Raw genomic sequence first — 14,269 nt, forward strand, 5'->3', positions numbered from 1 at the left:
CTGCTTTTATTAATCTCAAACAATATACGCACTATGCACACAGTTTCACAGAAGAATCACTGGGATTTGAATATAACACACCATAACTGCGGTGGAAAGTGTATTCTGTTATTGTCTTCATTATCAACTTCTTTATAATGTAGACATGTGTAGCTGTAACCTGTGTTACTTTTTCCCCTCTGAAAGAACTGTTGTGTAAATTTCAGAAGACCTGTGTCTTCCATGCAGGTCACATCTACCCTTACATTTGCAGCAGCCTGTGCATCAGCAGGCATGACTGTGCTCATTGATAATGATCTTGGAAGTTGTTCAAAAAAACACTGTGTGCAGTTTGAAAACGACTACATCATGGCCTTCATTTGTTGGGTCACCACAGTTCCACCGTTTCTCCTGAACTTCTGATCTATAGCTTCACGCTAAATAAAAACAGTAACATGCAGAAACTGGGACAGCTTGTAAAGAAAATGTTGGCGTCAGGGATTTGGTTTTGTTTTGTCTGGCACTCGTCAAAGATTTTAAAGTTTCATGTCATGTGTTACTGTGTTAGTAGTACCTAACGGTTGGTTGCATGCATGAACTATACTCCATCAAACCAGACATCTAATTTAGGGTTTTGTCAAGTGGTGGTTATTGCTGACTCAGTCAAATTTGGTGATGGAGTCTATGTCATTAATGCATACATACGATGTAGTGTATATATATATATATATATATATATATATATATATATATGTTTCAAGCATTTTGATTTTCGAGTAATTCAAAAGATCCATATTCCAATGGACACAAACTAATGCAAGGTTTTACAAAATTTTACAGTCTACAATCATAAAAAGTTAAACAGGGCGAAACATGACAACAACATCACAACACTAAGGCAAAAAACAATGGCTAACCGAATAACACAGCTGATAGTCAAAGCTGCTCTCTCTGTAGTCTGCGCCCCCATACTATGTACAGTCCCCAGTAATATCTTCTTCAAGTGAGATTACAATTCAAGTACTGGTGACATATAGCATCTCCGCTTTGCAAACAAACTTCAAGAACATTGCTGCAATCATTTACTTTGACAACCAAGTGGAAAATATCAACAAAGGAAGCATTAAAATCAATCCATAGCACACAAAAGTGTCGATGCTTTCAAAAGTATTGCCAAGAATAGCTCTCCATATTTGTCCAACACCATCTCGGAAATGTTCCTGCACAGCAAATCCAGTGAACATGACTTAAAGATCATGAAACAACTTAAATTGTAAAACTAATCTTGATGAGGCATATATTAGAATCACCTCTGCAGTTAAATTATTAAATTGATCCTCCGCATCTGAGTTTCTAAAAATCATTCTGTCATTGTCAGAGATTGATCGTTCCAAAGAGATTCTCGTTTTATCTGTCCCAACTTTTTTATTAGACAGGGATTTGTAGGCTGAATCTGTATGTATAGTTTTCATTACAGAACCAAAGAAGTTTGTCACAGGTACCTGGAAAGAAGTGACAATAACGAACTCATCAATTCAATCAAACAAAGCATAAAAGAAGTGGCAGATAATGTCAATCAAACTAAATCAATAAACTTTTCCAATTAAACTAAAAATTGAGCCAAAAGACTACCTTGGAAAACTTGATTCCTCACCACGTAAACAATAAAAATTTACGCAAAAAAATAGAGAAGCAAAAAGAATAAAAATATGACCAAAATTTAGTTACCTCCTCTAAATGGCGTTGGTATAGATCCATTCTATAATACGCAGTTGACATCAACAAATTTGGATTAAATGACTTGAAAAGACTGCAAAACAAACACAAAAAAAGACAGTGTAAACTAAGCCTTCATTGCCATGATTTAAACACGATTTTAGTCTTATGCATTTCAGCTGCCCTTAAGTCTGGATTTGCTCAACAAGAGAGGGTGATGATTTTGTTCATTTTCAAATGATAGAAAACATTAAACTTAGTTCACCAAAAAGGGGTCAATTAAGTTTTAATTCCCAATAGGATTTTTAAAGATAATTGTTTCAAACAATGAATAAAAAACAGAACCGGAACAAAATGAATGGAAAGTAAAATTCAGATAAAAGAACATGAAATAAAAAACAAACATGCTCTCTAGAGTAAAGACACTTGAAATATAGTAAGAATAAAATACTTAACATGAGAAAGGCATATAAAAAGTTTACATGTACCTGCTTAACGAAGCATTGTCATACATATTCAGCCTCTCAAAGAAAGCAAGGGTGTAAAATGTAAAACGATCAACGACTGAAACACCAACCTGAATGTAATGAACAAGAAAATCAATAGATAAACTGTACCAGAGTAAATCAAATCCTTGAAAGAACGACTATTAGATTTTCATACATACATCCGAGTCCAAATGATGCGAATATGAATTTTCTCCTTTCATACTACTTCCGATTGCCAAAACACCTGGCGAATGAAGCTGCCATGCCCATAAAAAGAACAGTCAGCAACAAAACTTTGGGAAGAATAATCAGCCAGACTTAAAAAAGAATTTCTTATTATCACATAATAAACAACTATAAATTTGAAGGGGACAAATAGTCTAGAATCACCTAGACATTTTAATAATGAATAGACACAGACGGTACTAAAAGTATTGATTTAATACAGAAAGATAAAACCTAGAAAAGAAGTAACAAAAACAGAAAAGTGTTAAATTCATATTCTTTGTACTTCATGACATGATGCTGAAGTGGGGAAAAATGTAACAATTGGTTAAAACCAAATCCCTCAGTATAGGAAAGTTGCTAATCTCCTTTCATTAAAATTATGTGATTGCCACAGAGATGCTCAAGACTGAAAGCAAAGTACCATTTATAAAGAAGGAAAACCATTTAGAACATAATCTCTTTATATGTACTCGAACATTGTTAATCATTGACATATAGGTCCTTTTAACTGAAGCTAAACAGCCTAACAGCAAAGAAATGTGAGGAACTGAATTTCAGACTTCTTTATACCCCAACCCATGCACTAACGGCAAGAACATCATTCAACAAAATACATCTAATAATGAACACGAGGCATGCATTAGAGTTGGACAGATATCAACTCTATAGCTAACATTATGTACTAAAATGCTGAGTGGTGATTAATTATGGACAACGAATACTCAAAACCACATACTATTATTTCACAAGAATTGGCATAGGAGCTCGCAAGAATGATTAAAATAAAAAAAATGAGACCTGGGAGAACAGAGTAGAGGCTTGGCAGGTGTCTACCATTATCAGAAGCTCCTTGAACCTAACAAATCCAGTTATGAATGAGTAAACAAAAGAGATTATAGTCCAACATTGATAAGCACGCAAAATTGGAGTCGTAATTCAATTGCATGTTGTCCAGAACATGGGTAGGTCTTCTTTAATTATTATTCATCTTTATTGTCTTCTTTTTGTACTTTTGTTAAGGAGAACTCACTATCCTCTCCTCTCTTTGTTAAGCCAAAATCATTGCCACCAATAAACTAGGCTTCATAATGATAAATTCTATTTTATTTCATGTAATCAAATTACAATTCATAGGTCACAAATAAACAGTTATGTGGAACTATACCTGCGTTTCTCTTTCATTTGTTTCACAGCATCAGCTAAATCATGACTTTGAAGCTCTTCTGAGTCCTGAAACTTCAAAAACTCTTCACCTCCATGCCCTGTCATATACAGAAGAATATGACTTCCTTCATCACTAAGAAGTCGCTTAGACCTTGGAACAGCAGTCTCATGCCGTCCTGTAAGTACCCGTAAGAAGTTCTCCACTGTCACTTCATAGCCACGATAGTCTACCTGAGTGATTGCAGGAAAATGATCATCCTCTAATTTATACTACATATCAAGAGCCCTAGAATAGTAGAAAGAGACAAATATTCTATCTTCTAAATACTACACGAAAATGATACAACTAAACAAAAGAAGAAAATAAACATGGGGCTTTATCAAGTTATAGCCATTGAACATTACAGAACTAGTAACTCCTCCACTAGAGAGCATGACACTTAGGATAAAGATGAAAATAAGAGCATTACATGAAAGTAAAAGATATTTTTAGGATGTACGCCAATTTTTCACAAGAGACTAACTTGGCTAACTGTCAGAGAAGTTATGGGCTTATAGAGGTTTTTCTTGGCAACACGTGACATTGAAATATAAAGGAGAAAAAGGATACACACTTCAGGAGGGGACTAGGCCAAAACTCATGATAAGAAATAAAGCAAACCTAATTCAATTGTCTGTTGTCCAGAACATGGGTAACTCAGTCTATTCATAAATTAATTTAAAGGAATCTCAGCTCATTTAGATAATTTTATACCGTAAGCATACATATACTATCAATGAAGCAAACCTTGAGAAGCCTCTGCTACAACTAAACTAATTTACTGTATGACAAAAATTAGTCAAAAAGCCAAAATGGTTTAGATAATAAATCTAGTTAAAGATAATATTAAAAAGAAGAGTACAAACACTGACTACACACACACACAAATTAACACTTAAAAAGGAGGAAGTCTCGACCTGTCTTGCACCTCATAAATACACTTCTTTACAAAATCACAAAGCAGTTTCAGTTCTAACAGAAAACCACAAACACATGTAAGAGATAACTTCGGGATAATTCAGCTTTCGAGATTAGTGAAATAAAATATGCTATGTTTGCAATGACAGCCTCCAGCCAGAAATAAAGCTAACAATAAAGGTCTTCTCTATATTGCACAAAAGATTCAGACATAATAATACACACCTGAAAAAATAAAAACTTACCTCCACATTATCCCCGTATAGATTAAGTCTATGGTTTTCATTATTAAAAACCTGGGCAGGGTACTTGTTTCTTGCATTACATGCCATGTCATCTGCAAGCATGAGTATAATCCTCTCATCCGGTATTCCTAGCCGCTTAACTGTTCTGATTGAGAAAGAATTTAAAGACCTTTAGACCATTGTCAAGCATAGTTCAAACAAAACAACTAAAAATAAGGCTAAATTGTATCCCTACCTATACAAGGACAGAGTATTCGCCATATGCCGATAGTTAAACCTGAACAACGAAAGCAGCACATTTAGTATATCAACCCTCAGGTAAACCATGGATACTCAACAAAACAAAGCAAAGCTAAAAACAAAATCTTAATGTACCAAAAGCGAGAAGTGCAGACTAAAACAGCCCAATTATTAGTGTGCATTGTAGTAGATGAGTATGCTACAGAGAAGCTGAGAAATATTAACAATATAATCATCACGAGCTTTGAAGGGCTTAACCCCATTTTTTCTTTTCTCCAGGTATAATAAAGTATTCCACACTGCAATACAATCCCGCAAACACAAAATCACAAAACTAATAATGCACATTACTCAGTCAAATTTGAATTGCATCATAAAATACTAAAAATTACAAACAATAGATTCGGTCGAATCAAAGTGTCTGTGACGGATTTTCAGATGAACGGAGAACTGCGTCGTTTCGATGGTGGAGGATGCGGGATCGCGTTTTCTGGAAAAGATTATGTGGGTCAAAGAAAACCCTGACCAAGACGGTTGTTCAGGTGAACAGGTGAACAGGTGAACGGAAAACTACGTCGTTTTGTTGGTGTAGAAAGCGGGATTGTTTTCTGGACAAGACATAGTTATACAAATAATAAAAAATATTAAAAATATTCAACTGAACACATATTTATCATATTTTCATGCTGTAATAACAGAAAGCAGAGTAAATTAGAAATATTCTCTCTCTCTATATATATATATATACATTTTTTAAATTATTTAAAGATTCATAAAATTTAAATTGAAATTAAGAGATTTAATTGAAAGTTAATGTGATAGTAAATAATAAAATTAAAAAAAAGAAAGTGTATAATTATATAGGATTAGGACAAGACATGTCTTTTACTGATTACAGGAATAACATTTAAAAATACTGTTGTTTACAAGAATAAAACTTTTTGAGTTAAATATTACGGTAAATAAAATATTCACGAACACATAAATTATATTTTGGATTTATCACACATATTTATGTTGTAGTACAAAGTTATTTTTAATTATTGATAATTTTTTTTTTAAATATTAAAATTTAAGTAAGGAATAGAGAGGAAAAATATATAAATTGAAAAATATAAGTTATTTAAAAAATCAAATCTATATTTATATTTGACGTGAATTTTCTTTTTGTATATACGTTTATTTTTAAATTTTATCTTTTAAATATTTTTTAGTTAAAATCATTATTTATGAAGACTGCTTCTTTTAAAATAAATATTTGATATTTTAAAGTTAATTATTTTTGTAATTAAAAAATTGTCTATAAACTAAATAAAAACTATTTAAAACAAAATCATAAAAACAATTTATATTCATTTTATAATTACTAGCGTATCATCACGCTTGTGTGTATGTATTTTTTAAATATGTGTGATAATATTAGTAGGTGATAATATTATAATGTTATTAAGTTAATATATAAATTAAAATTATATTTATTAAAAATAAAGTAAAATATATCGGAACAGATAAAAGAATAACCATTGATAAATAAAGAAAAAAAGAAGAAACAGAGACATCCGATTTTATAAAAAGTTTGTAAAAGTAACGGTCAATTTTTAGAAATTTAATAAATTATTATATTTAAAGAATAAAATCAATATTTTTAAAAATCAATACAAAAAGAAGAACCCTCTTTATATATATAGTTATAAATAACAATAGTCTTATTATTTTTTATTATCATATGATGAAATAACATGTTAGATATATAAGAATAAAATAACTTGCGTTCTAGGATAGTAAAATCATCTAAAACGTTCGTTTAAAATAATTTTCAAACGCACTTTATTTGTGTCCTTACATATCTTTTATGCATATGCAACTGTTTGTTAGTGCTTGTTGCAAGTGATAATGTTCTTAAAAAAGGTTGCTAATTTATTTGTCAATTAAGTTATTTTTCTTTTAATTAGGAGATTGATATAACGACAGAATTTTTTTCAAAATACCTCAATTTTTTTTTCAGCTAATCTGTTTTCTAAATAAAATTGGGGTATTGAACTCACCCACGTAGAATTTTTATATGATTATCGTGATAAAACAGTACGTCAATAAAGATGCGTAGTACTATGTTGGTGACAAAAGTCAAACTGTGATTGTGTAAGAAACATGACACAGGTCCTCTGTTTTTGGAGACCAAACAGTACTAGAGACAAAAACAGAGTATGTCTCAACTTCAATCTAGCACTAAATAATTTACAAGATTAATTCAATTTGGTCTCTGCACTAAATAAGAAATAAATTAAATCGAATTAAATGCAAGCCTGATCCTGTGTTATACAAAAATTTAGGATTTCTTTTTCCCTCCAAATTTGTCTGTTTGTTTCCCTTTTGACCCTTTCGTTTGTTATGTTCAAGTGGGAAAAAGCAGGGCACATTAACTGGTTTTTTCATACAAATGACCAATTTATGAAAGAGAAAGCCAAGCAGTGAACAGTGTTGTCTTCTCCGGTGAGCACTTTCCATGCAATGGCTTGATCATAGGATACATGCCGCCCCATCGTCGACATGCAGATTCCAGCTGGCAGATATGCAAAACCCTGAAGACAGAACAGACAGAACAGACCAAAATTTAAGTCTTTTTCCAAATGAAACTTTAGTTGTAACTTGAAACTTTTGTGATAATCAGACATCACCTGCTCCATTAACTTGGCAAAGTCTGTACACAATGCCTTGCGTCCAGACTCATCAAATATTTTATCTAATGTGATGTCTTGTAAGGCCACTAGAGTTGTTTCCAACATGTCAAGGCCTGCTTGATTTGCAAATATGAACACTGGCAATGACTGCAACATCAAATGGAGAAGAATCATATTAATCTCACTTGACAAGTATTGAAGAATCAATCATTATAGGAAAAAAGAATGGATCAGTCACAGTTTGAAATGGAACGAATAGAAAGCACACAGTTTACCTTCAGTGAACAGCATAGAATAGCATCCTGATGATGCCACAGATGTTTCAGCATCATGTCACCAACAAGAGAATCTGATCTCAGTAAATCAGACCCTAAATAGTAACTGATTTGAAAAAATAGGTACAAAAACCTGTTAGAAATTTCCTTTGGAAAATAAATATGAACTATAGTACTGGATTATAATACTTGCCTATAACTTTGGCAGATCCAGTGAGCCAGTGTAACAGCCTCTGGAGAACCAGGAGAAAGTTTTGCTCCAACAGCTGGGCTTATACCTGAGGGAGATATAGCCATGGCAACCCTCTGCACCGAGGAAATCACGCTGCGTACATATTGTCGTGCCATGACTGCAACATTATCTTGCAAACTGCTGTCAAAAGGGAACTGGAAGGCAATGGTCAACACTGAACGAGTGTTCTGACTTGATGATGCATCTGCACCAGTAGTTGTTGCTGGTCCTACTTCAAAACCTGAAGTCAAATCCAAGGTCCGATTTGTAGCAACTATATCCTTTTTGTCACCCTACAACACAATAATATAGATATGTTACAGAAGGGATACGCATGGACAACAGCAATAGTAGATCCATTCTAAGAACCACACAGTAAACTTTCAGTCACTGTTTGGATACAAAATAGAAAGTGACATCTTGTATTTATTTTGAGGGAGAGGATGAGCACACAAAATTCAGTAATATGCACTTTTAAGTTATTACATGTGTTCACAGGAGGAGTGAAGATTAAGAGCTGAGAAAGTGAGTGTAATAGAGACTGTTAAAAGTAAAATATACATAATACTCAACTGGTTTTGAATCTAATGGAATAATGCGGAACCCAGAAGGAACTAGAGGAGCATCATCAGGGAACATTTCATCAATTGGAGCAAATACGAGCTCAGAACAAGCCCCCACAGCATTCTCATCAATTCCACTACATATCTGCAAGAAGGACAACAGAAAGTGCACTTTAGAATCTACCTGTATTGGTTATTTATTGAAGTTTTGCAAGATATGCCAACTATGATTGCATCTTTAATACAAAAAAGCAATTTTGCACCAAAAATTAAATTCAGATATACAGATAATGTTCACCACAATAACAAAGGTCAGTCAGAGGCAGCACCTGTAAGAGATGAATATCCCTAGAAACAAACGCATCTTCTTGAGCAAGAGAGTGGCCTTCAAGCCTAATAACTTCAAGCATCTGTAGCAAAAATAAACTCAATCAGGAATGTTGCTTGCAAGTACAAATGTCCAAAAAAAATGAAACTAGTTTTTTTCTTCTGTGAAACAAATCGACCAAAGCATATATGCATCCTCTGTCCACTTTAAAATGGAATCCAAACCTACCTCTTCATGTTCAATAGTATGACCAAGAGGCATTATTATTTGACTGCCAGTGAATCTTGTAGGCCTCATCCCTGGATATGCATAGGTTCCAGCTTTTAGTGACGCAGCAGAATAAGCATCAACATTGAAATCGGCCCACTCTGAGCGGTGCTCCCTCAGAAAACGAACCAAAACTGCAGGGGGGACATTCTGCAAATAATTTTCAATCATAACTTGTCACATAACATTAACAGTGGCTAATCGTAACCATCTATAGTTTTAAATTAAAGAATCATCTATCCCTTTAAAGCTAGATTCAAATTTGTCATTGACCAAATTTACTCATCAAAAATACCATGTAATCTGAAAGTTGCTAGTTTCAAAAAAGAAAAGCAGCTACAAAGTATTTCCATGATGTATCCGCATTCAATTCAATGAAAACTAGCACTTAAAAATATCATGACATTGGGTTCTCAAGACTCACTTGAAGCAACATAGAAGCTTTTGCACAGAGAATTCCTCCAAGGAATGTAAGGGAACTTGCTGGATTAGAAGTTCCACTCAAGTTCTTGGTTGAATTAACTGCAATAATTACATCCTCAGCACCATCACAGTTCAATACAGACCATCCATCATCATTGAATCCATTTACAGCATCATTAAAGCCTCTGCAAGTCAAATGCGTTAATTTTCTACGGAAAACTCAATGAATCAGAGAATATGACACAAAATCAGTATTCTTGTACTGCAGCCTGAATTAGGCTTCAATAAGACATTATTTCATGTGGCTACCTGCTCAGTCTCTGGCTGAAAGTCCGTAGGACAGCAGGCTGCCTGCCCAACCCATAAACCACTTCACCACTTGTTTCCTGAGCTATTTGCCTGATATAGCGAAGTGCCTATCATAAAAGCCATCACATTAGCATCTATCTTTTGAAGAAAGGAACAGAACATGTTAAACAAATGAAATGGGAATAGAGCTAGAAAAATACTTAAGTATTTGTGGAACTTCAAATGAAGAATGAAAAGACAGAAGGGGAAGAATCAGCACCCGAAACCTTATTGCCAATTTCTAGTGGAAGAATCAGCTAGAAAGTCTAACACAGTTGGCTCAGGCACTAATTACTAAAGCAGTAAATGGCATAGTACTCAATAAGCTCAAGAATTTTGTTCACCTTGCACATTGTTCACAATAACACTACCCGTCCATACAAATTGGGATATAAATTCCTATATTATGTATAACCAATAATGAACTTACCGCAATTGTCATTTTCTGAGCCACCACCTTTGATGATTCATAAAGTGGCCGTAACACTTCAGGGACGCTCCATGCCTAAAGACAATAATAACCAAATTAATGTGGATAAGAAAAGAAATAAAATGCATTAGCCCAGTGTTAAGAAGCAAAACCTCAAGATTTAGGTGGTCTACTATGTGAATGATTGATCCTCCACCCTCACATGGTCGAATCAAGTAACCACTAGGGAGCGTTTCAGCCCTTACAAACTGAGCAGCAGCAGCTGGATTAGGGCCCGAGCCAGAACCAGACAGGGACCTCTCACAAACCTTCAAAAGGGGAATAAGAAGGCACATAAGAAGTAATAATAAAATTTCTATCTTCAAAGAAGAGTTTAAAGAAAACACTACGCAACAGTGTTACATATATTTAAATAATGCATCAAACACAACGTACTCACCACAAGACTGCCATTTTCCAAACTTGTGGTATATCTCAGAGTCCAGAAATCCCGGGCAGGAGCCAGTGTCGTTGGAGCATATGTCTGTAGCAATTTTGAAGTATAATCTCAGAAATGAAAAAAAAAAAAAAAAAAAAAAAAAAAAGACAAAGAAGTGTTAAATTTGAGGCTCACCTGTGTGTAAACGAGTTCAATGGTTCCTCCACTTCCAGCAGGAAACATAGTAAAAACTTCTAGGCTCCGACAGTCCCGGAACCAAGATGGACGATCTTTAAGGATCTCTGCAATCTATTGAAAATTGGACATTCGGAAATTCAAATCCCAAACAGCTTGCACATATTGACTGTCCTACCAAGAAATGACAAAAAAAATATCTAAACCATATTTTAAGAAGTTGAAGTTACCTTCGTAGGTTCTAAACTAACAAGACCACAGGCTCGAGCTGCCACTCCACTGCAACTTTGTGAAATGGCAAAGATCCCAACCGAATCCGGACCAGGCTGGCAAAAATAACTTTTTTAGATGCAGATGTAATTGCAGAGTTTAGTAAACTCAAATCAACATGGTATCACAATAACTATCCCACGGATGCCATACGTCACTAAATTTATGAACTGATTTATTGCAAACAATAGAAAAAGTAAACCTTCATCCCAGGCATCTGGACCCAATCTACAGCAGTTCCCGTAGCCTTTGAAAGGAACTCTGTCAAGGTCTCCTCCGCAATTGATAGGAGTCTGCATGGATCACAATAGATAAACCAATTTAGTAAAGCTTCATTACACTAAAAGCATAAACTTTACTTCATGAAGCTCGAATTACCCAGCAGGGTTATTAGCATCTCTCATGGTATGCTGAGGAGTGGTAACCACCGAATCACAACTAGCATCAGTAGTTGCTGCTGATGTCTGCAGGAATAGGAACAGCGTGAATAACAGCTAAAACAACCAACACAAGTAATACTTACAGTAAAGCAACAATAGCAACTAACATCAACTCAAGACCAGCATGCAAGAAAACCAAAAACAGATCGGTTCTTCTCTCAACTTCTCCACATTTAAGTACATTCTTTTCACCAAATTTTCTGCCCAAGACCCCAAAAGGTGAAGAATTGACAATCAGACAGAAGACACACACTTACAGTATGCAACTGCTGCCTCATATACCCATTCTCACACACCAGCTGTGACACCTGCTTCTGCAACCGATCATTCTCCTCCATCAACAACTTGTTCATTGCAGTGAGTTTGCGGTTCACAGTCTGAAGCCGAGAAGCCTCCTTTCTCTGCTTCTCCCTACACCTGCACACCATCCAAACCCACATCTAAGACCCACTTCCAGAACCATGAAGAGATGGGTTAAAGAAGCGTTGAATTGGCATACCTTCGGTTCTGGAACCACACCTTGATTTGCTTAGGCTCGATGTTGGAGAGAATGGGGCACTCTCTGATCAATTGTTGTCTCCTGAGAGAACTAGGCTTAGGGCACTCAGCATAGACCCTTTCAAGAGCCTCGACTTGCTCAGCAGTGTACCTCACATACTTGCCAGCATCTAGGTGTTTGTCAATGCTCCCACTGCTGCTACTCTCCCTGTGTTGAGCCACAGCCATAGCCATGTTTCGCTCTTCCCAAAGTACACACTCAGTCACTCTCAACGATAAGGAGAAAATGAAAATAAAATGAAAAGGGGGGTGTGGTTGATGTTGGTACTAGTAAAGGCGGTAACTTGACATAAGAAAACTCAAAGCGGGTAACGTTAAAGGGGAAAGAAACGAATAGAGACAGCAAAGGAGTGTGTAAGTTTGTGCAACCACCGTAATTGGTTCCTTCCACTCTCTGAAGTTCCGCTACCGTGGAACCAGCTCAGACAATAAAAAATAAAAGCGAAGAGAGAGAGACAGAGAGAGAGAAAGAAAGAAACTCTCTTTCATTGAAATTGCAGCGAATGGCTCCAAATTGTTAACAGGAAACGCTCGTTTCTTCTACCAGCTAAGATAGAACCAAACCCCGCACACCCCACTCACTGTCCCCTCTCTCTCTTTATTGTTTCTTCGAAAGGTGAGAAGAATCCGGGAAAAAAAAAAGAAAGAAAGAAGAGAAAAATAGAAGGAAGTTTGAAAAAGAAAGAGAAAGAGCGAAGGAGCTTGAAGTAGAAGGAAGGAATAGAAATAGATAAGGAAGGTTAAAATGTAGAAGGTAAAGAAACCCTAAGAAGCATAAACATGTTGGTGTTGGTGTTGGAAGGGTGAGTGAGTGAAGAATAAAGTGAGAAGAGAGAAGAGAGAGTTGAGGTCTGAGGAGAGAACAGAAGAGCACGAAGATCGAGAAACATGGGAGGCTATGTTCCGTTTTTTTTTTATAATTTTCGGCGCATTTACGTGGTTGTCCCTGTTGGTGTTGTTGCTTTGATTTGACAGGTAGGACCCACACTGCAGTGAGTCCTCACCAACTCTTTTTCTCAGTGTCAATTCCGAACCGGAGTTCAATATCCATGGGACATGGATTCGGATCCCATAACATATATTATTACAAAAACTTATATTATATAATTATTTACATTTTTTTTTTAGTTTTTAGAGTTTTGTAATAAATTTACAAGTTACTCTCAATGGCATCTCTTCGAGTTACCTGTAATGATAGTGATAATAATAAATTTTCTAAACTTAAATATAACTAGGACAAAAAAATTAAGATTATCTCTTATCAAAATTTCGTACCATTTATTAATAAAAAAATAAGTTCTGTGAGTGTGAATTTATTAAAATTGACCTCTTCTGAACTGTACAAGAGTTTAGTTTATGAAATCTGTATTAGAATAATACTTTTATTAATTAAATAATTTTTAAATATAAAGCGTTTGACTAAGATTTTGAATCTGCTTGTGGTTCCTCGTTTATTTATAATTGTTGTGTTCTTCTAATTAAATACTGTTTATCTTCATATTTTTTGTTTAATTATAAGATAACATATATGTTTTTCAGTTATATCTTTGCTTATTCTCTATTTCTGTTGAAAATTGTTTAAATGTTAAATACTTGAAGAAAATTAACAGGATTATGAAGAATAACTTATTTAAACATATAATAAAATTAAAGTAATTAATGTCTTCCTTGATTTAAATGTTATCAATGATAAAAGTCACATATTTAAACAAGTATTTATTGTTATTTGGAATTCTATCGATTTATCATCTATGATAGAAAATCACAAATTTAAATATGTATTTATTGTTGTCTTGTGTTTCTACCCAACTATTATGAATAATATA

General features: G+C 34.5%; 2 protein-coding genes across 4 annotated transcripts; both read right to left on the reverse strand.

Annotated features, from left to right (window-relative positions):
* Positions 1-748: 748 nt before the first annotated feature.
* On the reverse strand, positions 749-5,647 carry LOC114168167 (putative GPI-anchor transamidase). 3 transcript variants are annotated; one of them, XM_028052905.1, is made up of 11 exons: positions 5,411-5,647; positions 5,154-5,317; positions 5,014-5,055; positions 4,779-4,923; positions 3,577-3,806; positions 3,210-3,267; positions 2,363-2,440; positions 2,184-2,272; positions 1,708-1,789; positions 1,290-1,481; positions 749-1,199 (listed from the first exon to the last, which is right to left on the reverse strand). In XM_028052905.1, the coding sequence occupies exons 2-11, from the start codon at positions 5,279-5,281 to the stop codon at positions 1,062-1,064; spliced, it is 1,182 nt and encodes a 393-aa protein (XP_027908706.1). In that variant the 5' UTR covers positions 5,282-5,317; positions 5,411-5,647; the 3' UTR covers positions 749-1,061. The 3 variants fall into 3 exon arrangements, with proteins under 3 accessions (XP_027908706.1, XP_027908707.1, XP_027908708.1); XM_028052906.1 differs by having other exon boundaries at positions 975-1,199; positions 5,415-5,647; XM_028052907.1 differs by lacking the exon at positions 5,411-5,647 and having other exon boundaries at positions 975-1,199; positions 4,779-4,918.
* A 1,480-nt stretch (positions 5,648-7,127) lies between these two features.
* On the reverse strand, positions 7,128-13,318 carry LOC114169397 (homeobox-leucine zipper protein REVOLUTA). Its single transcript, XM_028054539.1, has 18 exons — positions 12,385-13,318; positions 12,143-12,302; positions 11,824-11,909; positions 11,648-11,738; positions 11,406-11,501; positions 11,176-11,289; positions 11,002-11,085; positions 10,715-10,870; positions 10,563-10,637; positions 10,094-10,200; positions 9,786-9,969; positions 9,323-9,511; positions 9,096-9,176; positions 8,777-8,911; positions 8,165-8,496; positions 7,972-8,077; positions 7,694-7,843; positions 7,128-7,597 (listed from the first exon to the last, which is right to left on the reverse strand). Exons 1-18 carry the CDS (start codon positions 12,615-12,617, stop codon positions 7,448-7,450), a joined length of 2,529 nt encoding a protein of 842 aa, XP_027910340.1. The 5' UTR covers positions 12,618-13,318; the 3' UTR covers positions 7,128-7,447.
* Between the last annotated feature and the right edge of the window lie 951 nt (positions 13,319-14,269).

The sequence above is a fragment of the Vigna unguiculata genome, chromosome 11 (assembly GCF_004118075.2).
Source record: "Vigna unguiculata cultivar IT97K-499-35 chromosome 11, ASM411807v1, whole genome shotgun sequence".
In the NCBI taxonomy this organism is placed as follows: Eukaryota; Viridiplantae; Streptophyta; class Magnoliopsida; order Fabales; family Fabaceae; genus Vigna; species Vigna unguiculata.